Source organism: Saccharomyces eubayanus, chromosome IV (genome assembly GCF_001298625.1).
Source record: "Saccharomyces eubayanus strain FM1318 chromosome IV, whole genome shotgun sequence".
NCBI lineage: Eukaryota > Fungi > Ascomycota > Saccharomycetes > Saccharomycetales > Saccharomycetaceae > Saccharomyces > Saccharomyces eubayanus.
The window spans coordinates 796,645-820,211 of record NC_030979.1 but is presented as its reverse complement, the minus strand read 5'-3'; the positions used below and the strand labels follow the sequence as shown (position 1 = coordinate 820,211).

At 40.4% G+C, this 23,567-nt stretch overlaps 9 protein-coding genes and 2 non-coding genes across 11 annotated transcripts; 4 read left to right on the top strand and 7 right to left on the bottom strand.

Moving 5' to 3' along the window:
* Positions 1 to 73: 73 nt before the first annotated feature.
* NGR1 (Ngr1p) lies at positions 74 to 2,038 on the bottom strand (the record flags this gene model as incomplete). Its single annotated transcript, XM_018364440.1, has 1 exon — positions 74 to 2,038. One exon carries the CDS (start codon positions 2,036 to 2,038, stop codon positions 74 to 76), a length of 1,965 nt encoding a protein of 654 aa, XP_018223241.1.
* Positions 2,039 to 2,797: 759 nt separating this feature from the next.
* On the top strand, positions 2,798 to 3,772 carry AME1 (Ame1p; the record flags this gene model as incomplete). The annotated part of the gene is made up of 1 exon (XM_018364439.1): positions 2,798 to 3,772. One exon carries the CDS (start codon positions 2,798 to 2,800, stop codon positions 3,770 to 3,772), a length of 975 nt encoding a protein of 324 aa, XP_018223240.1.
* A 126-nt stretch (positions 3,773 to 3,898) lies between these two features.
* ERV15 (Erv15p) lies at positions 3,899 to 4,327 on the bottom strand (the record flags this gene model as incomplete). The annotated part of the gene is made up of 1 exon (XM_018364438.1): positions 3,899 to 4,327. One exon carries the CDS (start codon positions 4,325 to 4,327, stop codon positions 3,899 to 3,901), a length of 429 nt encoding a protein of 142 aa, XP_018223239.1.
* Positions 4,328 to 4,650: 323 nt separating this feature from the next.
* Positions 4,651 to 4,722, bottom strand: DI49_1235. Its single transcript has one exon. It is a non-coding gene; the product is annotated as a tRNA-Glu (tRNA).
* Positions 4,723 to 6,194: 1,472 nt separating this feature from the next.
* DI49_1234 lies at positions 6,195 to 6,266 on the top strand. The gene has a single exon. It is a non-coding gene; the product is annotated as a tRNA-Cys (tRNA).
* Positions 6,267 to 7,074: 808 nt separating this feature from the next.
* DUR12 (bifunctional urea carboxylase/allophanate hydrolase) lies at positions 7,075 to 12,591 on the top strand (the record flags this gene model as incomplete). The annotated part of the gene is made up of 1 exon (XM_018364437.1): positions 7,075 to 12,591. The coding sequence occupies one exon, from the start codon at positions 7,075 to 7,077 to the stop codon at positions 12,589 to 12,591; it is 5,517 nt and encodes a 1,838-aa protein (XP_018223238.1).
* Positions 12,592 to 12,752: 161 nt separating this feature from the next.
* Positions 12,753 to 14,153, bottom strand: FTH1 (Fth1p; the record flags this gene model as incomplete). Its single annotated transcript, XM_018364436.1, has 1 exon — positions 12,753 to 14,153. The coding sequence occupies one exon, from the start codon at positions 14,151 to 14,153 to the stop codon at positions 12,753 to 12,755; it is 1,401 nt and encodes a 466-aa protein (XP_018223237.1).
* A 314-nt stretch (positions 14,154 to 14,467) lies between these two features.
* Positions 14,468 to 15,682, bottom strand: KTR3 (mannosyltransferase KTR3; the record flags this gene model as incomplete). Its single annotated transcript, XM_018364435.1, has 1 exon — positions 14,468 to 15,682. One exon carries the CDS (start codon positions 15,680 to 15,682, stop codon positions 14,468 to 14,470), a length of 1,215 nt encoding a protein of 404 aa, XP_018223236.1.
* A 240-nt stretch (positions 15,683 to 15,922) lies between these two features.
* LDH1 (triacylglycerol lipase) lies at positions 15,923 to 17,050 on the top strand (the record flags this gene model as incomplete). Its single annotated transcript, XM_018364434.1, has 1 exon — positions 15,923 to 17,050. The coding sequence occupies one exon, from the start codon at positions 15,923 to 15,925 to the stop codon at positions 17,048 to 17,050; it is 1,128 nt and encodes a 375-aa protein (XP_018223235.1).
* Positions 17,051 to 17,306: 256 nt separating this feature from the next.
* On the bottom strand, positions 17,307 to 20,081 carry COS111 (Cos111p; the record flags this gene model as incomplete). The annotated part of the gene is made up of 1 exon (XM_018364433.1): positions 17,307 to 20,081. One exon carries the CDS (start codon positions 20,079 to 20,081, stop codon positions 17,307 to 17,309), a length of 2,775 nt encoding a protein of 924 aa, XP_018223234.1.
* Positions 20,082 to 20,910: 829 nt separating this feature from the next.
* Positions 20,911 to 23,448, bottom strand: MCM7 (DNA replication licensing factor MCM7; the record flags this gene model as incomplete). Its single annotated transcript, XM_018364432.1, has 1 exon — positions 20,911 to 23,448. The coding sequence occupies one exon, from the start codon at positions 23,446 to 23,448 to the stop codon at positions 20,911 to 20,913; it is 2,538 nt and encodes an 845-aa protein (XP_018223233.1).
* Positions 23,449 to 23,567: the final 119 nt, after the last annotated feature.

The following is a 23,567-nucleotide window of genomic DNA, read 5'->3' as shown; positions in this document are numbered from 1 at the left end:
GAAGAAAAGTAAAACGTAAAACGCAAAAAACTGTGCAAACAAAAAGCATTTTTTTTTTCTTTTGCTCTTGTACTCAATGTAAAAGAGATGGATGAATTGGCGGAATGTTGTTCCTATTAGGATGCTTGTTCATACTATTCAGTTTCGAGTTGTTGCTACTCGAAACTGTGCTTGAAGGAGGGTTCATCATCCCAGACACGTCGTACATATTGGGTCTACTGCCCATTCCGTATGCCATCTGGTTCATGTTGGGGGTGTTCATGTTCATGCCCATGTTCATGCCCATCTTATGGTTGTTACCACTGGGCAGGGGTAGAGACATTGTCAACGCATTCCCGAATTGTGGCATGTTGTCATCAGCATTAGAGAGTTGATTAGCCATTGGTTGGAGCGGGTATGAAGAGTTTGCATATTGGTGTGGGTACATTGTACTTTCTTCTTGTACGTACGGGATGTTTGGTCTTTGAGAATTGTCCAGGTCGCCTTGACCACCATTATTGTTATTGCGATAATCGAAATTATTGTAATTGTAGTAATTATGGTGAGTCAACTGCTCCATGGGATAGTTAGCGTGCTGTTGTTGTTGTTGTTGTTGTTGTTGCAAAAAGAGTCGCCTTTTATCTTCCGCATACTGTTCCAAGATTTGCTTAGAATTGTCAATAGAAGAGGCTGATGAAGGAGCTCTTCCACTATTCGATGATAAATATTGACCCGCCCCCATAACGGTTGGTGTCGCTTTAGCATTTGAACTTGAAGGACGCCCCCATGATAATCTTATCGGACTTCCACCTACAATGAAACCTTGCAGGCCTTGTATCGAAGCTTCTGCGTCAATTCTTTTTTCAAATTTAACGAACCCACAGTTTTTACCATTAGGGATCCTAACGTTTAAGATAGGGCCAAATGGTTTAAATAGCGAACGTAGCTGAAACTCAGTGGTTTTTGGTACTAGCCCACCCACAAATACAGTAGTATTGGTCGGGTCAGTATTATAAGTGTGAGAGGGTAAAAATTCCTTTACACGCATGTGATTCCCACCCTCGTTTAATGGTATTGGAGGAGTATTTTGAAGGGCATTGAGGGGTAGCATATTGCTATTATTTTGAATAAGATTATTTGCAGTCTTGACCAAGAGAGGGGCCTGATTGTCCTCTGGTTCTTGTTGCTGGCGCTGTTGCTGTTGTGATTGTTGCTGCTGTTCTTGTAATTGCAACATCATATTGTTTCTTGGTGTGGCATATGCAACCCTTAAAGCTCTTCCTTGAAACCATTTACCACTCATTTCAATCAAAGCTCTACGACGTTCGTCCTCGTTGCCAAACCTGACAAACCCGAAGCAACGAGATGATCCTGTTAAAGGATCAGTCATTACACGAACCGTTTTCACTGATTTGAATCTTGTTTGGAACAGAGACAATAAATCGGCTTCAGTAGCCGTGGGGGAAAGATCTCCTACGAACAGGGAGAATTCTGGAGTAGATGGTATAGAACTTTGTAAAGTTGCGCCTGAAGCCCAATTCAATCTAAAGGTTCTTTTGAATGTTGAATTTGTTTGAGAATTGGTTGTTGGAGAGTAAAAGTTGGGCAAGGGCGTAGCATTTAACGATAGGGCAAACTGAGCGTCCTTCTGTGATTCGAACTCTACAAAACAATATCCTGCATGGTGTAATTGAGTGGTGGAAGGGTCAATAAATGAGACTCCATTAATATTAATCATCTGGGAGTTATCTAAATGATCGGTGCTACTGGATGCGAGTTGTTGGTTTTCTCCACTCTCCTCGTTGGTATTGGTGTTACCACTTGAGGTGGAACTACAAGGAATCAATAAGTTTTTCTTTGCCCTTATTAATTTAACAATAACTTTTTTATTCAAACGGGACCATATCTGTTCAATGGTAGCTTCGTCAAAGGAGGGATCCAAATCACCCATCCACAGTGTTCTTGGAGGCTCAGAAGACGTCTCTACTGTTGATGAAGGGGGTAGCGGAATGATGTATGGATTGTCCTGTCTCAGAGAGGCGTTATTAGCATCGGCCATTACTTGAAATTTTTATTTAATTCAAAACTAGGAAGAAGGTATGCAAAGGACACAATAAAAGAAAGTTCAATAACAATAAAATAATATAAACCAGAGCGAAAGGAAAAGAAAATGAACCTTTTCTTTTAATTGCTGAGATAGAAATAGAATATCAAAAAATAAACCAGAAAAACTGTAAAATACAATGGAAAATGATAAAATGAATTCGAAGACGGAAACTTAAACGTTAGAGACGCTGGTATGTATAATGTATGGATAGCTTTCCTCAAAAATGACAATGAAGCAAAGAAAAAAAAAAGAATAAATAAGAACCGGTATCCCTTTTTATTGTGTTTTTATTTTACTGCGTGTCTGTACAATGTGTAGTAAAAGAGCAGCCTATAACAAATATCCTAAACTACAACTAATTCTTCTCGCACCTTTTGACAGAGTAATAAAGGTGAAAATCGTGAGTATAATTAAAACTTGGCCATGACTACGTGTTTGGGGAACATTTTTTTCGAACGGCACTATCGCCCCTTCACAGCCGTTTGAAGCGGGAAAAAAAGCGTGTGTCACGTCACACGGAACAGTAAAGCAGTAATCAAATGTTTTAAAGAGACCTCTGGTATAAATAATAAGCAAATGTGCTACTAGAGAGGGGCAGACACCGACGTTGTTGTAGTTAGGAAGTGATTGATTGCGTCCGCTAGGATTGTGTGCTTTGTTTTTTGCTGTTTCTAGTTACGTGGAGCGTTGTGTGTGATAGTAGAGCCCAGAATGGATAGAGACACTAAACTAGCTTTCCGGCTGAGGGGTAGTCATTCTAGGAAGACAGAAGATATCGATGATGATGCAATCGTGTTCAGAACGCCGAATGTGCTATATCGGGAGACCGAATCTCCTGTCCGATCTCCTGCTCACCGCATGTTGTCTTCGCCAAGACTTGCAAACCCTTTTGAATTTCCCACCGATGCTGGTGATACGAAGGCACAGGACCGCTCTGAACATGAATATCAACCTGCGGAAGATGAAGACTATCCTATGGCTAACCCTGAAAGCGAGAGCGCTGATAACGAACCGCAGCAATATGTGAGAAACGATGAAGAGCTTACCACTGAGTATAATTTCGAAGATATTCCCATTAGACAGTTATCGTCATCTATCACTTCAGTGACCACAATCGATGTTCTATCATCTTTGTTTATTAATTTATTCGAAAATGATTTGATTCCACAAGCTTTGAAGGATTTCAATAAAAATGATGATGACCAATTCAGAAAGTTATTGTACAAATTAGATCTGCGGCTCTTTCAAACTATATCAGATCAAATGACTCGAGACTTGAAAGATATACTGGACATTAATGTATCTAACAACGAACTCTGTTACCAATTGAAGCAGGTGCTTACTCGAAGAGAAGACTTAAACCAGCAGATCATATCGGTGCGAAATGAAATTCAAGAATTGAAAGCAGGAAAGGATTGGCACGATTTGCAAAGTGAACAATCCAAACTGAATGATAAAGTAAAACTGAATACAAAGTTGAACGATTTGACGTCTACTTTACTGGGCCAATCTCAGGCAGGTGACAGTATGATGAGCCAAAGTAATGAAGACGAGTCGATACAAGATGACTCAAACATCTTGGATATTGCACGTTTCGGTAACCTAATGGATCCATATAACGGACTTCTTGAAAAGATCAATAACATAAATGAAAAACTCTCTAATGAATTACAACCAACTCTATAAGAAAAATAGAAAAAGCATTATATTCACTCCAACGACGTGAAAAAATTGTACTATAAACAAACTTTTATATGATAAACATACTTTATAGATATGTACTGACCTTTTTTTTTCTTTCTTCTGTGATAACTACCCTATCAAGTTAGCTTCGTTTTCAAGTAATGATGTGACCATCCTGTAGAAATAAAAGAGGAAGATGAAGAGGTAGAACCCTAATTTTAAAAAGCATTCAATTTTGCGTTGACCCAGCGTCCTGAAAATATCAGTGGCGTCCAGTAGGTATGTTCTTTTAAAGACAGTGATCGCATTATATGCCAAAACAGGGACATTTAAGAGAAAAACAAACCAATATCCATTCAAAAGAAATAATATAGAAACAAACGCCTGCAAAATTGCCTCTGGTGTGCTCCATCTGTTTACCCGTTTACACAGTTCGATTGAATTAATATAATCAGCTTCTAAATCACCGTATAATATAGTGAAGTATATTTGACATATGGAGTTTAAACAATTCAATACAAGTCCCGTCACAAATAACGAGAGCCCAGTTCCTGCCATCCCTTTTCTTTTTTTTAGTATCTCGTGCTTATTTGGATTTATGGTCAACTCTTTGTTCTAATAACGACTAAGCGTGGATATCCAAGTCAAAAGATGAATAGCCGACCTCTCTTTAATCGTGTAATAGAACGTCCATTCGTGGTCCACGATAACGTATCTAAAACTTTTTTCAATTTTGACGGTGGTGGTCAGTTTGTGCAACGGCGTGCGGTAACTAGTGTTGCTCCTTCTGAAATAGCAGAGTATTGAAGATTAGTTGTACTTCCTGGTAGAAGAGCTTCCTCTAACCTGCAAAAAAATAAAAAGTCCTGAAAAAATAAATACTCCGATACGGGGAGTCGAACCCCGGTCTCCACGGTGAAAGCGTGATGTGATAGCCGTTACACTATATCGGATAATAATCTATAAAAAAGATTGTCACGAAATAGTGTAAATAGCTTTAATGGAACTGTCTTGATAAACCTCCTCACCTCATGGATTTACGGATCCTTAAATAGAAATTAGCATTTTGCATAATATTGTAGATGTTGGAACAAGATTCAACTATTGTCCATCTATTACTAATATATACGGTGTTAAAAGATGACATAAATTACAAGACCAGTAAGTTAAGATTCAAAGTGTCGTCGAAATTAATGGAAGCTGAAGCGCAAGGATTGATATTGTAATAGGATCAATGAATGACAACATATAAAAAGATGAACAGAATCATTTATAATATAATGCAAAATTATTGATTCCTCTCTGTGGATTCCTAGATCCATGAGGAGAATCTCTAGTATAATCTATATACATAATATTATAACATAAAGAAATAATGGAATCCCAAAGATCATCATACAATTTAAATGGTTGTTACATACACTCCAGACAAAGACTAACTCTACAATCAAGCGGCTACCACATTCTATGTCGCAGCGACCCGAGGTAGCCAAATCCGGTCGTCTGTCGAGAACAAACCGAAACGTCGTCTACCGAATTAGGCATTTATGAGTACGAAAGATACGTTATCCACCTCCTCAGTCAAGCGGGGGTCATAAGATTGGTTGATGAAGAGAATTACCGGCTTTCTCAAGCAATAGAGGAGTATATGGAGAATCCAAATGACTATTTTGTTTCGTAATTAGCAGTTGTCTAGTAAGTAGTGATGATTAATAATAAGCAGTCCATATGAACCCAATGGTCCAGACATGATTCAGAACATTGATAATAAGTTATAAGGTTTAATCCGTCTTCTTTTATGTTTATAAATTGGTCTTAAACCTTTTCCTCCTCATTTCCAGGTTTTTTTTTTTATATGTCAAATGAAACTAAATATAAATCATAATAATATATCGCAATAACATATTATTACTACTATCTTTGTTGATAATTAGTTAGTTTAGTAAGTTGTAATAATTAAGAATAAGCAGTTCTTTCTTATTATTATATAAGAGAGGTATATAAAACACACGCTGATTGGTTATATATAACCTAATGGTTCAAATATGGTTTATGCATTATTAATGAGTTATCAGTTATAACTCATCTGCTTATATACTAATTCCTGACCAATTAATAGATCTTTAATCTTATCTTCACTAATTACCAGATTATTTATTCGTTTACATTCCTTTCTCATATCGTATACGAATAAATAGATAAATTGTTTTTGAGTTTGCTTACTCCAATTTATACGAATAAGTGTACATCCGTAGTCACATATTCCAACAGTATTTGTATCCTATGAATAGATGTGTACCCAAAATAATCATTCCAAAATTCTAAAAATTGGGCATTAGGAGAGATCGTGCATGTCATGTCCAACAGCTTCCAAGAAATGGTGTTGCATAAGCTTTACTCTTAACCACTCTTCTCATAAATAGAAGCTCGTATGGCGCAGTGGTAGCGCAGCAGATTGCAAATCTGTTGGTCCTTAGTTCAATCCTGAGTGCGAGCTATTATTTTTCTTTTTGCACTAGATCTTGCGACGTTTCTCTACCTCCAGGCAAGAGAGTTTCCACATGTTCTTTGCTTTTTCCCAATTACACTGTTCCAATAGTCTGGCCTGCCTTAGATAAAACCAAACACTCTGACGCAAGCCTTTTGCAAAGAGCCCAGAGCCTTACTTGACAGGCGCCAAAACGCTAGTTTGTTAGCCAACCGTAACGGCAGCGCACCTTTGGGTGCCGTGTTCGCGCATCCCTTTTCGCGCTCTGTGGAATTGCCTTTATCAGATAAGATAAGACGAGGCACGATAAAAAGATCCAGATAAGATAAGCAGGGCAGTTGTTCCTGGCCCTGCCGAGAAATTTGCGTTTATGGTTTTGCTTCTCTTACTTGATTGACGCTTTGCAATGGAGCCAATATGCGTTCGTTCCCTCATTCCACAGGCGTTGCTGCCCGCAGCTAGCTCAAGAGATAAGACACGCTAATGTTTTTCTTTTGCCTGCTTCTTAACTAGATTTGACTGCTGCCTGCGTTGTGGGCGGCGAGAGGTTTGTATTTAAGCAGTAGACCTGATGTGGGATGGAACACGCCCTCTCTCAACCAGAGTTTGCCTCAGTTATAGTTTTGATTCTTGTATCATAACCTCAAAGTTCTCTTAAGCTTTGCCAGTTATACTACACTATACGAAAGCACATATATCAGCAGATAGGTTCTTAGGATATCAATCACTCCGCATTTTTAATTTATATTGATATTCACGTTTATCTTATATCTCTGATACTGCCCCCCATACACTCCTCCTGTTTTACATAAGAAAGATGACAGTCAGTTCTGATACTGCCGCAGCAATTTCATTGGGTTGGTCCGTCCAAGATTGGATTGACTTCCACAAGTCATCGAGCCCTCAAGCTTCACTAAGGCTTCTTGAATCCTTACTAGATTCTCAGAATGTTGCGCCAACAGATAACGCATGGATATCGCTGGCCTCACAAGAGAATTTATTGCACCAATTTCAGATTCTGAAAAGTAGAAATAATAAAGAAACCCTGCCTCTGTACGGTGTGCCCATTGCTGTCAAAGACAACATCGACGCCAGAGGCCTGCCAACGACTGCCGCCTGTCCGTCATTTGCGTACGAGCCGGTGAAAGACTCCAAAGTCGTTGAATTACTGAGAAACGCAGGTGCGATTATCCTGGGTAAAACCAAWCTAGACCAGTTTGCCACAGGCTTGGTCGGCACACGGTCTCCCTACGGGAAGACCCCTTGTGCCTTTAGCAACGAGCATGTGTCTGGCGGTTCCTCCGCCGGTTCTGCATCAGTGGTCGCTAGAGGTATCGTGCCCATCGCATTGGGAACTGACACAGCTGGTTCCGGTAGAGTCCCAGCCGCGTTAAACAACTTGATCGGCCTAAAACCCACGAAGGGTGTCTTTTCCTGCCAAGGTGTGGTTCCTGCCTGTAAATCTTTAGACTGTGTTTCCATTTTTGCGTTGAACCTTAGTGACGCTGAGCGTTGCTTCGAGATCATGTGTCAACCGGACCCTGAAAACGATGAATATTCCAGACCCTACGTCTCCAATCCGTTAAAAAAATTCCCAAATAATGTGACCATTGCCATTCCAAAAAACATTCCATGGTATGGGGAAACAAAAAACCCAAAGTTGTTCGCAAACGCTGTCGAAAACCTATCAAAAACAGGCGCTAACGTCATAGAAATCGACTTTGAACCTCTATTGGAGCTGGCTCGCTGTTTATACGAAGGTACCTGGGTGGCCGAGCGTTACCAAGCTATCCAGTCTTTCCTAGAGGGGAACCCACCAAAGGAATCTTTGGACCCTACCGTCATCTCGATCATAGAAGGTGCCAAGAAGTACAGCGCAGTAGACTGTTTCAGTTTTGAATATAAAAGACAAGGCATCTTACAAAAAGTCTCGAAACTTCTCCAATCCATCGACGTCCTATGTGTCCCCACATGCCCCTTAAACCCTACCATGCAACAAGTTGCTGAAGAACCAGTCTTAGTCAACTCGAGACAGGGAACATGGACCAATTTTGTCAATTTAGCCGATTTAGCAGCGTTAGCAGTTCCTGCAGGGTTCAGGGATGACGGCCTACCCAACGGTGTCACTTTGATTGGTAAGAAATTCACAGATTATGCACTATTAAACCTGGCAAACCGCTATTTCCAGAAGGCATTTCCAAACGATTCAAGAAGCTGTGGTGTTTTCACAGACCGGAAGGTAAAATCAGTATATGACAGTTTGAAAGGCCCTGACTACGACCCATCTACCTCTATAAAATTAGCCGTTGTGGGTGCTCATCTCAAGAACCTTCCTTTAAATTGGCAATTGGAGAAGGTCAATGCAACATATTTATGCACGACGAAAACTACAAAGTCGTATCAACTTTATGCCTTACCCAAGAACGGTCCTGTTTTAAAACCAGGTCTCAGAAGAGTTCAAAGCGACGTTGGATCTCAAATCGAGCTTGAAGTATACAGTGTTCCAACGAACCAGTTTGGCGCTTTCATATCTATGGTCCCTGAACCATTAGGTATAGGGTCTGTAGAGTTAGAATCCGGTGAATGGATAAAATCCTTCATTTGTGAAGAGTCAGGCTATAAAGCTGAGGGTACGGTCGACATCACCAAGTATGGTGGATTTAGAGCATATTTCGAAATGCTAAAGAAAGAGGAATCCGAAAAGAAAAAGCTGTTCGATACTGTGTTGATTGCCAATAGAGGTGAAATCGCTGTTCGTATTATCAAGACATTAAAAAAAATGGGTATCAAATCCGTTGCTGTTTACTCCGACCCTGACAAATATTCCCAACATGTCACCGAAGCTGATATTTCCGTACCTTTGAATGGTACTACTGCAGCACAAACATATCTAGATATGCAAAAGATTATCGATGCGGCTAAGCAAACGAACGCACAAGCCATTATTCCTGGCTACGGTTTCCTATCCGAGAATGCAGACTTTTCTGATGCCTGTAGCAATGCTGGCATTACTTTCGTAGGCCCTTCTGGAGACATTATCAGAGGGCTGGGACTGAAACATTCTGCCAGACAGATTGCAGAAAAGGCCGGTGTTCCATTAGTGCCAGGTTCTTTGCTGATCACCTCGGTTGAAGAAGCTAAGAGAGTTGCAGCAGAATTAGAATACCCGGTTATGGTCAAATCAACTGCTGGTGGTGGTGGTATCGGTTTGCAAAAAGTTGATTCCGAAGAAGATATTGAACATATATTTGAAACTGTCCAACATCAAGGTAAAACATTTTTTGGTGACGCTGGCGTGTTCTTAGAAAGATTCATTGAAAATGCCAGACATGTCGAAGTTCAACTTATGGGTGATGGTTTTGGTAAAGCGATTGCTTTGGGTGAACGTGATTGTTCTCTACAACGTCGTAACCAAAAGGTTATTGAAGAAACCCCCGCTCCAAATCTACCAGAGAAGACAAGATTGGCATTAAGAAAGGCAGCCGAAAGCTTGGGATCCTTATTGAACTACAAGTGCGCTGGTACTGTTGAATTCATTTATGACGAAAAAAAGGACAAATTTTACTTTTTAGAAGTTAATACAAGATTACAAGTTGAGCATCCAATTACAGAAATGGTCACAGGTTTGGACTTAGTCGAATGGATGATAAAAATTGCTGCTAATGACGCGCCAGATTTTGATTCCACGAAGGTCAAAGTCAGTGGTGTTTCAATGGAAGCACGTTTATATGCTGAGAATCCATTAAAGAATTTCAGACCTTCTCCCGGTCTATTAGTTGATGTGGAATTTCCTGCTTGGGCAAGAGTAGATACTTGGGTAAAAAAAGGTACAACCATTTCTCCAGAATATGATCCAACCTTAGCCAAGATTATTGTCCACGGAAAAGACCGTAACGATGCAATTTTTAAGTTGAACAAGGCTCTGGAAGAGACGAAAGTATACGGCTGTGTTACTAATATTGACTACCTAAAATCTATTATCACCTCTGACTTTTTTGCCGAAGCAAAGGTGTCAACAAATATTTTGAATTCTTACCAATATGAACCTACCGCAATTGAAATCACTTTGCCTGGCGCACACACTAGTATCCAAGATTACCCAGGTAGAGTTGGGTACTGGAGAATCGGTGTTCCACCCTCTGGTCCAATGGATGCATATTCATTTAGATTGGCAAACAAAATTGTTGGTAATGATCACAGAACACCCGCTATCGAAGTGACTTTAACCGGTCCATCTATCGTGTTTCATTGTGATACTACCATTGCCATTACTGGTGGTACTGCTCTATGTTCACTAGATGGTGAAGAGATCTCTCAACACAAGCCAGTTGATGTCAAGAGAGGATCAACTCTATCTATTGGGAAGTTGACAAGTGGTTGTAGAGCATACTTGGGTATTAGGGGTGGTATTGACGTGCCTAAATACTTAGGCTCTTGTTCCACCTTTACTCTAGGAAATGTTGGAGGTTATAACGGAAGAGTACTGAAATTAGGAGATGTACTATTCTTGCCTAGTGATGGAAAAAAGAATTCTGAATTAGAAAATAACACCCTTCCACAGGATATTCCTCAATCATTGATCCCACAAATTTCCGAAACTAAGGAATGGAAAATTGGTGTAACATGTGGTCCACATGGTTCCCCAGATCTATTCAAACCAGAGTCGATTGAAGAATTTTTTAGCGAAAAGTGGAAGGTTCATTACAATTCTAATAGGTTCGGTGTCCGTTTAATCGGTCCTAAGCCTAAATGGGCAAGAAGTAGTGGTGGTGAAGGTGGTATGCATCCTTCAAACACACACGATTATGTTTACTCATTGGGTGCGATTAATTTCACCGGTGATGAACCGGTAATTATTACTTGCGATGGTCCTTCCTTGGGTGGTTTTGTTTGTCAAGCAGTCGTTCCTGAAGCAGAATTGTGGAAAGTCGGACAGGTCAAACCTGGTGATTCCATTCACTTCGTACCATTATCTTACGAGTCCTCCAGATTATTGAAAGAGTCTCAAGACGTTGCAATTGAATCATTGGATGGTTCCAAATTAAAACGCTTAGACTCTGTATCTATATTGCCTACATTTGAGAATCCTATTCTTGTCCAAATAGAAAAAAGAAGCAATCTTTCACCAAAGGTTGTATACAGACAAGCAGGTGATCGTTATGTTCTAGTGGAATATGGTGACAACGAAATGAACTTTAACATTGCCTACAGAATAGAATGTTTGATTGCTCTTGTTAAGAAAAACGAAACTGTTGGTATTGTTGAAATGTCACAAGGTGTTAGATCAGTCTTGATCGAATTTGATGGTTATAAAGTAACCCAAAAGGAGTTATTGAATATCTTAGTAGCATACGAGACTGAGATTCAATTTGATAAAAATTGGAAAATTACTTCCAATATAATCAGACTGCCTATGGCGTTTGAAGATTCTAAGACTTTGGCCTGTGTTCAAAGATACCAAGAAACAATCCGTTCATCTGCTCCATGGTTACCAAACAACGTTGACTTCATTGCCAATGTCAACGGTATTTCAAGAAAAGAAGTTTATGATATGTTATACTCAGCAAGATTCTTAGTTTTGGGTTTGGGTGATGTTTTCTTAGGGTCACCTTGTGCTGTTCCGTTGGATCCTCGCCACAGATTCTTGGGAAGCAAATACAATCCAAGTAGAACATACACTGAAAGAGGTGCTGTCGGTATTGGTGGTATGTATATGTGCATATATGCTGCAAACAGTCCTGGTGGGTACCAATTGGTTGGTAGAACGATTCCTATCTGGGACAAACTATGTTTGGCCGCTTCGTCTGAAGTTCCATGGTTGATGAACCCATTTGATCAAATCGAATTCTACCCAGTTTCTGAAGAAGATTTGGAAAAAATGACTGAAGATTGCGATAACGGTGTATACAAGGTTAACATCGAAAAGGGCGTTTTTGATCATCAAGAATATATGGACTGGGTCAATGCGAATAAAGATTCTATCAAGTCATTCCAAGAAGGCCAACTTGGTGAAAGAGCTGAAGAATTTGCCAAATTGATTCAAAATGCAAACTCTGAATTAAAAGAAGTTAGCTCTGAGAAACCTGATGAAGAAGAACAGTACCCTGAAGGTGCAGAAATAGTATATTCAGAGTATTCCGGGCGTTTCTGGAAGTCCATCGCATCTGTCGGAGATGTTATCGAGGCAGGCCAAGGTTTACTTATTATTGAAGCCATGAAGGCAGAAATGATAATCTCTGCTCCCAAATCAGGTAGAATCCTAAAGATTTGCCACGGAAATGGTGATATGGTTGATTCGGGTGATGTAGTGGCTGTCTTAGAAGCCATTGCATAGTACGCACTAGTTTTATGCGATTGATTTTCATTTTTAGTATATATGCCTTTTCTAGCCATTTCTAATCAAGAATATATATGTACAGTATTTTACCTAAAGAAGCTTTGTATTAAAACAACAAACAGAGTAGCTTAGAATTGTGATGTAAAGAGGTTGAGGTTTCAGTTAGTTGAGCCATGACTCTCAAGTATTAAGGGCACTGAACTATCTCTGGACTTCCTTTGACTGTCTGGATCTGACGTACTTGAGTTTGGTTCAAAAGCATTTTGTTTTAAAGCTAGCGAGGCCTTTGCTATGTTTAGTCTTTTCATAATACGTTTCTTTTGCCAGTTGACAGGAATGTAAGGAATGTAGCCGTATTTTTCTTCTATCATTAGCAGCTTCAAGGCGCCTATTAATACTAACCAGTAAACATTATAGCTGATTACAGAGCCAACGGTAGCACTGTTGGTCCAACCAAAAATAGCGGTGAAAATCATCCAACCTCCATCCTTTTCACCATTACAACAATTGACATGCCAAACGGAACGGGATATATCGTACGAACCAGGTCCATTTCCCACTTCACTCATGTCTTGACCGTTACATTTGTTAACATAGTCTTGCAATTCAAGCTGCCAAACACCTTTAGAAAATAAACCAGCTGCTATCAAATAAAGGAAGCATGTGGCGACAACCAGACATATCTTTAGTGAAAGAGAGCTCGAGTACTGGAAGAAAAAAATACCGAAAACAGTACTGATAGCTGTGGCGAGCAACATGGATAGAGGGATTGACGTTAACGGTTGATCAATACCGATACCTCCGATGAACACAACAGCTTCCAAGCCTTCTCTCAAAGTCGTGATAAATGGTAATATGAAAAAGGAATACTTTTCACTGAATTTGACGCTCTTTGTAGCGTTGCTCCCCAAAAGGTTATTGTCCTTTGAGTAAATGATAGAGGCCAGTTTCACTCTGAATTTCTCTCTCAACTTCCCCATTCTTAAGAAGAACAGCCCCATAACAGAGATAATAACAGATGCGACAAGACTCAAGACACCTTCATAATAATGTTCACTCAAGGTCCACAAGTCCGTACCTATGTGATAGAATATACTAACAAATGCACCACCGATTAGCATACAGAGCAACAAACCAAACGCACCACCCGCAAGGATCTGGATCTTTAATTTCTGATATAATTTCACGTTATCAGCAATATGTTCGTTGGGCTCCCGGTCTTGCTCTCTTAACTCATTGGGATAGTCGTAAATTTCCTCTTCTTCTTCCACGTTAAGTGGCTTCGTGACATTATCGTCGCTTTGAGTTGTGGCAGAAGTCCCTTCGACACTAGCGTTTGTGTGTCCATGCTGTAAAAATGCAGTGGTCGAGTCTGCGTTCACATTTGTACTAGGACTTGGGAGCGCCGTCGAAGAGCTTCCATCAACCGAGCTGTCGTCATCAACAGACAGACCTTGCTTGACAATGGTCAATAAAATCGATATGATAACGACGATTTCCAAGGATTCCCTTAAGAAGATAAAAAATATCTGGAACGAGAAATAGTTTTCAAAAGTCATGCTGTTCTAGGAAACGTTGATTAAAATCCTAGCCTCCCTATTGCATATATTGGCCGGTCTTGTTTCTGTTAGAGGAAGTAAAAGTTCAGAAAGACATCTCTCTTTTTCAAATAGCAAGTTTGTGTTTTTGTAGGTTAGATCCACTTTTACTTTTCTCGTCAACTCCGGGCGCACCCATTTTTTAACACAAAAAGGCACTTTAATTAGAATAGATGAGGGTGGCTATTACATTGGTTTATATGTGTATATAAATGTATATTGATGTTTTTTGGCACCTGTTTTAATGGTCCCAGGAGTTGCGTATGGCTTGCTTCTCAGATTCCGGGGGGAAGCTTGTAATTCCCTGCCGAAAAGTACTTTCTAGTGCAGAAGTAGCTAGGGTACCAGGTAACGTCTTTGCCTGGTTCACAAGTACACTTGTTTTGTAGTCTAATATCCTGTTCGACGGGACAAGACATGAAATCTGGATGGTGGAATCCAAGACCGTCAAAGAAATGGATCTCTGATTTGTCTAAAAACAAAGAGGCAGCGATAGAATGCACTGGGGCATCGCCCCATCTTTCGTAGAAGAATCCTCCTGACTCGTCCAAGTAATCGAAATATTTAGTGTACGCATCCGATCTGAAGAAGTCTAAAGAGCCGATTTCGAAGTTGGTCCAATAATGGCACATGTTGTATGTCTCACCATCATCATTGGAGATGAATTTCATGAGGTTGTTCTTGTTCAAGAATTTTGGGTTTTTTTTAACAAACGTCTTTACTGTTTCCCATAATGTTGGAATTGTACCTTCGTATTCGCTTACGGAAAGAATGAACCCATATTTCTTGTTGTTTTGTTTCAAAAACTTGAATATATCGTACTGAATGTCACAGAATAATGTGATATCGGTGTCTACTCTCCAAAACCATTCGTAATCATCTAGCAATGGGTGTCTCCATATGAATCCAGATTGGAAACGACACATGTGTCGGTAAGGCACAGAATCACCGTACGGAATATCCGACTTACCCATTTCGTGTCTCTTCTCTTCAAATTTTTTGGTGTCGATCCAAGATGGAACGGACCAGTGCTCTTTTGGAATCAGCCCATACTTGGTTTTACCAGAAACCAGCGCAGTGGTCACGCGCTTAAACTCATCGCTGAATCGCTCGTCATTTAAGAACACCCAATCGTAATGATACCTGTGGTTAAATCTATCTTCAACATGTCTGATGGACTTTACCAAATTCCATAAGTCAGAGTTTCTGGCTAATGTGACCATCACGGCCTTTTCCTTTTTGCCGTCGTCCAGAGGATGGATAACACCTTGTGACTTGTCAGTAAACGGCATCAAGTAGTCCTTCTTGGCCACTTGGCTCATGCTAGTGCCCTGAGTTATTAGCGCCTCTGGGGAGTTCGAGCCACTCATCAGGAACAAAATGGACAACACCAGGATTAACCCGACGAAGGATGCTCTGATCCCCCTTTGGTACTTTCTAATCAGCAATGCCGACTTGGGCATAAGCTTCTTCTTGTGGTGCGCAGACATGTTGGCACGCTCGGTATCGGTGATATTGTTGTTAGCTGATCAGAGCTGGCTTGCTTATACAAAATGTGGCCATCAACCTGAGTATTTCTTCGAAAAAAGTTTCAAAAGGACGCGTCATCCATTTAACCGGGCAATTTAAAGGGTCCTTTTGTCAGAAGCTATTAGAATGGCACAGCAACTGTTGAGATGTAGATTAACATTGGGATACAGCCAGGGAACGGGAAGTTTACTTGTTCTTTTATGGGTGTTGAAGGGTTAATAGAAGAAACGGAGAGCTGGACCTGCGAGCCCCTTTCCGGAAGGCCGCTAGATGAGATTGTAAAAGATGCTGAGAATGCTGGTGACTTAGTGACTTATATTCGCCAACCAGAGGTAAGTTTGGACTTTAAATTGAAGTTTATTGCTGTGCACGAAGAGTTCTTTTCTGTGCAACTACCAGACCGGCAATCAAGGATAAGAACATGTCATAACCTGGGTGATAAAGGGATACAGAACGAAATTGTATTCGTTTTTGTACCTGGGTTAGGTGGCAACTTGGAACAGTTTGAGCCACTGCTCAAGCTACTAGATTCGGAGCAAAAAGCTTTTTTGGCGTTTGACTCGCCTGGATTTGGTCAAAGTTCCGAATGGGAAGACTATCCAATGTTAAAAGTAGTGGAGCTTATTTTCGTTCTTGTATGTGATGTATTCAAAAAATGGCCTACCGGTGGGTCAAGCGATGATGACACAAATCCATTTAATGGCCGCAAAATCATCCTCGTAGGTCATTCCATGGGATGTTTTCTGGCATGTCATCTTTATGAACAGCACTTGGCAATTCTCAGTGTGGTGGAGAAGTTTGTTCTATTGACGCCTCCAAAAGCTCATATTGAGCAGCTTTCCAAGAATAGACGTCTTTTCCAATGGGCGCTTTATGGCATCTTCAAGCTGCCATGGTTATTTGACATCTATCGAAACAAATTCGATCAAGTAAAGGGTTTGGAAAGTTCCGGCATCAAGCAGTATTTTTATCAAGATAATGATGATGTTAAGTTGAAGTATAGGAAACTTTGGCAATTTAAAAATAATATTAGCAATAAAAGCAGAACCATCTTAGGTTATTTGCTTGGATGGGTAACTGTTGATTGGGACAAATTTAGTGTTATGTTGACACAATCGGATATAAAACAGGACATTATATTGTTTGGTGCGGCAAAAGATCCTGTAGCCCCCATCAAGAATTTTAAATACTATGAGGATACTATCAATAAAGAATACCTTCGTAAAGTGATAATTTTACCAGACTGTTCGCATAATTTATGCTTGGATCGCCCAGAATTAGTATGTAAGATGTTTCTACAGGAAGTGATTAACGAGGTCGATTCATAGGTATTCACTACGATACTCGTTTGAGAAGAAAACAAAAGGAAAGCGTTCATGTATTCATAATATACTAAGCTTGCTAGTTTTCGTTACTTACAAGCAAAATCAAATATAGAGTCTATGTATGCAAAAAAATAAAAGATCAATATATACATCCATATAGCAACGGTTGACAGGAGACGACTATGCACACGAAAGGAAAAATGAACAGGTGTGGACAAATAAAAAAGCAAAATATTAACCGTGAGTGGGACGGTATATATTAAATGATACTTTCGGCGTAGTAGTTATTCTCCCCAACATTTCTTCTCAAATCAACCCGTCTCAACTCCTTTAATTTACTGATCAAATCATGTGTGATGCTATCTATCCTCAAAGTTGGTTTTCCTACTTCAGCTTTGTCCATATCAAGGTTGTCGTCAACACATAATTTAACAACCAGCGAAACATAATTCTTGGAAACTTTTCTAAGCCAAAATGATGTTGGTTTCCCAGATTTTAATACGGTCAGCCTAAATTGCAAAGATTCTGTTACGGAATCGGAATCTGAGGGTGCATCAGATTCTGATCTTAAGCCATACTGTATATCAAACAAATTTGATATTTCGAGAATATCAGGATCACGAGAGCAGTAATCTTTAATATATAGCTTTTCGGATTTGATATTGAAAAGCTCTTCTAAACCCAAGTCGTCCAGCTTGGAGAGATGATCCATAACCATCAAGGCAACAAATTCATGCAATTTAGCATCACAAGCCCAGGAAAAGTTTCTATCCAATCCTGAGTCCCGGAAACTGAACATGTGATGTTCATAGGAATTATTGTCCATAGATTTATAATGCAAATGCTGGCTGAATGTTTTTAATACGAAATACTTAACCATGTATTGCCTACACCAAACAATGCCGTTCATCTTCACCTTGGTCAAGGCGCTGTAGCCGCTTTTCTTTTCGTTTCTGTTGCAAATCAGTTCAAAAATCTCTAGCGGGTTCAGTTTCTGTAATTCGACATTTTTGTTTGGGCTCAAAGTATAGTTACGCCTGTGTTCTTCTCTTGTTTTAGTTTGCGCATCAATAGGAGGCGGATAATCCCCCCAGTTTGCCTGTGCAGCAATCCAACTGGTGGGATTGGTACCTAAACTTGAAGAACGTGAATGTCGCTTATTCAATCCCTCATAATATTCGTAGCCTTTGCCTGAATCGGTCATATAGACGATTTCCAAGTCTCTTTCTGGACCGGCAGAAATACTCGACTCTTGAACGGCAGGTAACAATGAAGAAGTTAGTCTTCTTCTTTCGGTTTTTTGGTTAATTAGCTTGAAATCTGTACAAATAACCAAATTTGATAGGTTCAACTCGTTAAGATTAGGACATAAATTCAACATATGTAGAATATAACCTAAAGGTAAATCTCTGTAAGGAGCATATTTCAAAAGAAATTTGTTGGCATATGGATGGTGAGTGCTAAATGGTTGTTCAATACTAAATTTCAACTTTGAAGGACGATAACTAGATGGGTGTTCCGAATCTTGCTTTGTAACATCAACCGTCTTAGTCTTTGAGTTTTTCAGACCAGCTGTTGTAGTTGATGTTCTTGTCTTTCTATTTCTAGAACTCAATTTCATTCTAAACCATGAAGACGAAGTTATGTCAGACATCGGTTTTGGCTTCTGTGGAGATGACATGTTAGATTTAACAGAGGACTTTTTTAGTGAGCTAGCGGTAGAGACTCTCGATAGATTACTCCCGGAAGACATATAGCCATTACTATTGTTTGAGGTTGTCGAAGAAAGTGAGACGTGGGAAGTATTGTAAATAGACGACATAATGCTGGTCGTAATGGAAGCGACCGAACTATTTGAACGTTGTCTTCTTGTGGAATGCACTCCGGTAGAGTTTCCAGAAGACGTGGAAGTAATGGAAGAAGAACGAGAAACGACTTTTTTCAATTTGAAGCTGTTCAACAAGGGAGAGCTATAAAGCGGCTCATTTCTATATCTCCAATCTCTCCAACCGGCTAATGCCAAGTCTTCAAAACCACCAGTACCTGACACGTCGTCCTTTAATAATGCGTTAGTAGCATCGTCGTCGTCGGATATAGTAGTAGTCGGGGTAGTAGGAGGCAAATTCAAGCTTGCGTTAGTGGATCTGCGGCGGTGGCGTCTATGGCGCCTCGAGTGACCATCCTCATCTAGACCTTGAGAATCCTTTGCATCTTGACCGATTATGCCTGGTTTCAAAAGTGACAGATCCAATACTCTTACGTATGCACCATTTTCGGGGTGCGATCTTAGCGAGGTGACAAACTGTGCCACTCTATAAGTGGAAGTAAAATAAGGCTGTTCATACAGAACGATCTTGGTCGCCTTGTAGAATTTTTTTGAAACATAAAGACATCTAACCAGCGTTTTTTGATCATGTCCCAATTCCAATTCAGAAAGTATTTTAGCAACTAACTCTATTGGCAAATCATTAATATCAGCAAATTTGCCAAAAACATGGTATTTTCTTTTTCTTAGCTTTTCATGTCTGGAATTTTCATGTTTACCAGAATGAGACGTTTTCAAAGAAAAAATGGAGAATGAATCAGATGAAGCACCATGGTCGTACAATTTGTTCATAAGTTTCTTTGACGAGGTGGAAATTAAAGACTTATATTTCTTCTTAATCCTGGATTTTCTTGAGTTCATAGTCACAATAGTCTCGTTATCTAAAGAGGCAACATCATCACTGCGTCTTTGGCCTGAACAGCCCAGATCATCTGGAGCGCTAGCTTGATTTTGGTTAGAAAGTGGAGATTTTAACGTGGATATGGGCGATTGAGTCGTCGACCTGGAGCAATTTGAACTATTGTATTGCTTGTTCCTCGACTTTTGTGAGATTGATGGCAGTTTGGAAATCGTAGCAACGTTTTTACCGGCATTATTGCTATTACCGTTTCTATTATGGTACAGCTTCTCGTAGACAGAGGTACCGTAACGTGAATAGTTGTTGGACTCAATGTTGACGTTCTGGAGTCTCACGGAGGCGCTTGTCATCAGTATAATTGGCTCTGGTAGTGGGTACTTCTTCACAATTTTTTTTTTTCTCCCCTCTTGCTCCAAATTTTCCTTTTATAGTTCCTCCCCGCAAATATTATTTTGCTAAAAATACTATCGTCCGAAATCTTCTGATGGAAATCTTTCAAAAACCAAACTCTCAAATCTGTATATTCAGCCTGAATATGATAAAACTACGATGCTGAAAAAAAGTCTCACGCAATGAATGTATAGTTCGTATATGTTGAGACGTGTTCTATATATATCAGATAATAAGGATCGCGATCGATGAGGGTTGCCTTCCATATGTTAATGGATGAAAAAAATTTTACTGCCAGCGGGTCCCCTGAAAGTTCTCTTGGCGATAACAGGGTGGTCCCGGCGCAGTATCCTCCATCCGGATTATTATCTTTCCCCTACGGCTTTTTCTGAGACCCGCCCTCTTATCTTCTGGAAGAACTCCGCACGGTGCGCTCTTAGTCGCTGCTCAGGGGCTGACGGTACCCTGTAGCGTGGCATCCCACAGGCACATCTAGGCAGTGCAAGCTGGCCGTACCCCACCTAGAAATAATTTCGTTTTCTCCGCAAAACAAAAGGGCGAGTCCGGCTGTGGTGCACGGAAAAACGGTGTAGTCGTGGAGTTAAGTCCGAGTTGTGTGCCCTGTGCCACGGATGGAAAAGAATAAATAATATTAATGAAATTATAATAATACAAAATACATGTTAGATAGTAAATTTTAGAAGAAGAATAGGGGAAAGTGAATCTGGATGGTGCAATATATACAAATATGGATTGAAGGCCCATGGTTGGCTTTTTTTCTAAATTTTGTTAAGCATCCTGTAGATCGATATCGGAATCTGGGGCGGTAATGCCGGCGGAAGCGGCCGCCTGTGGGGCGAGTTTTGGCGTGCCCATATCTGAATCTCCCTGATCAGTGTCCATGGTACCATCGTCCACGAACTTCAAATTATTACCCTCGTTGATCAAATGCCAAACGTTTAGGTACGAATATTCTTGAATACAGTTGCTCAATTGCAACATGGTGAATCCTCTTAGCCTTATAGTCTTAACAATGTTTTCATATGATAGTGTGTTTTTGCCAGTTTCTTGTAGCATTTTTTTGATGATTGTGAAGATTTTCGTGGTGGGGCTTTCATCTTCTTTGGATTTGTTAGTTTCTTGGTACAATGATTCTTTTGATACTCTGACCAATCTCAAGGCCTCTTCCACATCATCTATGTCTACGATGTCAGCCAGTCTCAACTTGGCCAGAGCTTGAGATAGTCTAATAATACCAAGCAGAGTTCTTGGAGTGGCTTGGCCGAATGAGAACTTAGAGTCCATCTCTCTTTTGGAGTCTTGTCTTAGCCTGATGTATGCCTGCACCACGTAATCGTTTACACTTTGGCTCATCACGGGTCTCTTGGTCCTGGCATAGGCGATGTATTCTCTCATCTTGGAGGGTTCGACTGGAGTAAAGTCCAAATCGGGTTGTTTGTTGTGCATATGCACGTATGTGACATGCTCGGCTAATTTTTCATCATCATCCCTACTGGGTATGTCCAACATTAGGAAGAGAATATCAAATCTGGAAAGCAAAGCAGCGGGTAAATTGATGTTATCAAGTGGCGATAGTCTGGGATTGTATCTACCGTATAAAGGATTGGCTGCCGCTAGGATCGAGGTTCTTGCATTCAAAGTCGTGTTGATACCAGCCTTGGAAATCGAGATGGTTTGTTGTTCCATGACTTCATGGATTGCAGTCCTGTCACTTTCGTCCATCTTGTCAAATTCGTCAATACAACAAATACCGTTATCGGCAAGCACTAACGCACCACCTTCCAGGATCATTTCATCTGTAACTGGATCTTTCATGACCGCCGCGGTTAGACCAACCCCTGAAGAACCTTTACCGGTGGTATAGACACCTCTTGGTGATATTTTACAAATGGCTTTCAACAATTGCGATTTAGCAACACCGGGATCACCCATTAAACAGACATTAATATCACCTCTGATTTTCATACCGTCACCTACTCTTTTATCAACACCCCCCACTAGTAACAGAAGCAACGCCTTTTTGACATCCAAATTACCGTAAATTTCTGGTGCAATAGATTTCGCCAGCCTATTATAAACATCCCCAGAGGCAATTAGTTCCAGCACTCTTTCCTCCACATCAGAGGTCAAACTGAAAGAGGCAAATTTCTTTTTGTGTTGACGAACAAATTGTGCTTCCACGTAAGTTTCCGTTAACAGACCAGCTTTTAAAGCTTTGAAACCAGTGTAAGGAGCAGGTAGGAAGATACCGGTGACATCGACGATATCACCAGGCGATAATGATCTCACTAGTGTCCCGTTGACGTGAATGTTTAGGGATCTAGGGATGTGGCCCACCGGGACTTGTTGTGATAACTCCTGGATCCGGCACTCTTGGAAGGCGCTAAATTTGGAAGCTCTTGTGCTCATGAATAGTTGGCCCTTTGTTTGATTCTGCGAACATTCTTCAGAAGTACATTCGGACAGTGGAGTGAAAGTACGGGAATTAACCTCTTGGAACACTTCATAGCCACACTGGTCACACGTATAAGCGATAACTTCGACAGACGGCTTGACATCCGACACTCTGGTGATGATACCTCTGACGGTTATCAGTTGACCTAGGAAGTCACCTTTGATCTGCCTGACAGATAGTGGTTTAGAGCTAATTGCCTTCTTCCTGTAACGACGAGCATACTTTTGTGACAGTGGTTTGAAATAAAAGAAATAGCGTCTAGTCAAGTTCGGAGGGAACAATTCAGTCTCATCCTCGACGACTTCCCTCAACGCATCATTCATGGAGGAAGGTGGATCCGAAGCCGTATCCATAAGGTTTTCATTTCTGATTTCATTGGTCCTGTCCGAGAGCATTTTCTCGTTCCTCAATCTTCTTTGGTTCAGGATAACATCAAGAACATCGTCCTTGTAGTCGATTTCCTTTGTTGGCAGGGGCATGTTATCGTCAATGGCGCGACAAAATAGCTCAGTGAAGTGGCTGGCGTTTTGCTGGATGACAGACACAAGATCGTCCGCTTGTGTGCCCTGCAGAAACTTCTCGTTCTGAAACTGCAAAATATCGTCCAACTCGACGACAACAGAAGTCAATTCCCTATTGGCGACTTTCTGAAGCATGGCCATATATTTAGGACCCTTTTCTAATAGATCTTGCTCAATGTTTTCAGCATCCATGTTTTCGTCTTCATCATCATGTTGTGGTTCCTGAGCAGATAACGTGTCGTGCTTGAAAGTCACCAAGAAATCACCGATCTCGTTGAACAAGTTGTTATAGTCGACAGGAAGCTGGATTGATGGAAGCGCCGCACTCATGTTTTCTTGTCCGATCTATACACTGTTCTTACTAGAATCCTCAAGCTAATATTACTAAAGCTTTTGTTAGCCTTTCTGAACCCAATCGTTGTTAAATCTAGTGTCACCGTTTGCTAAAG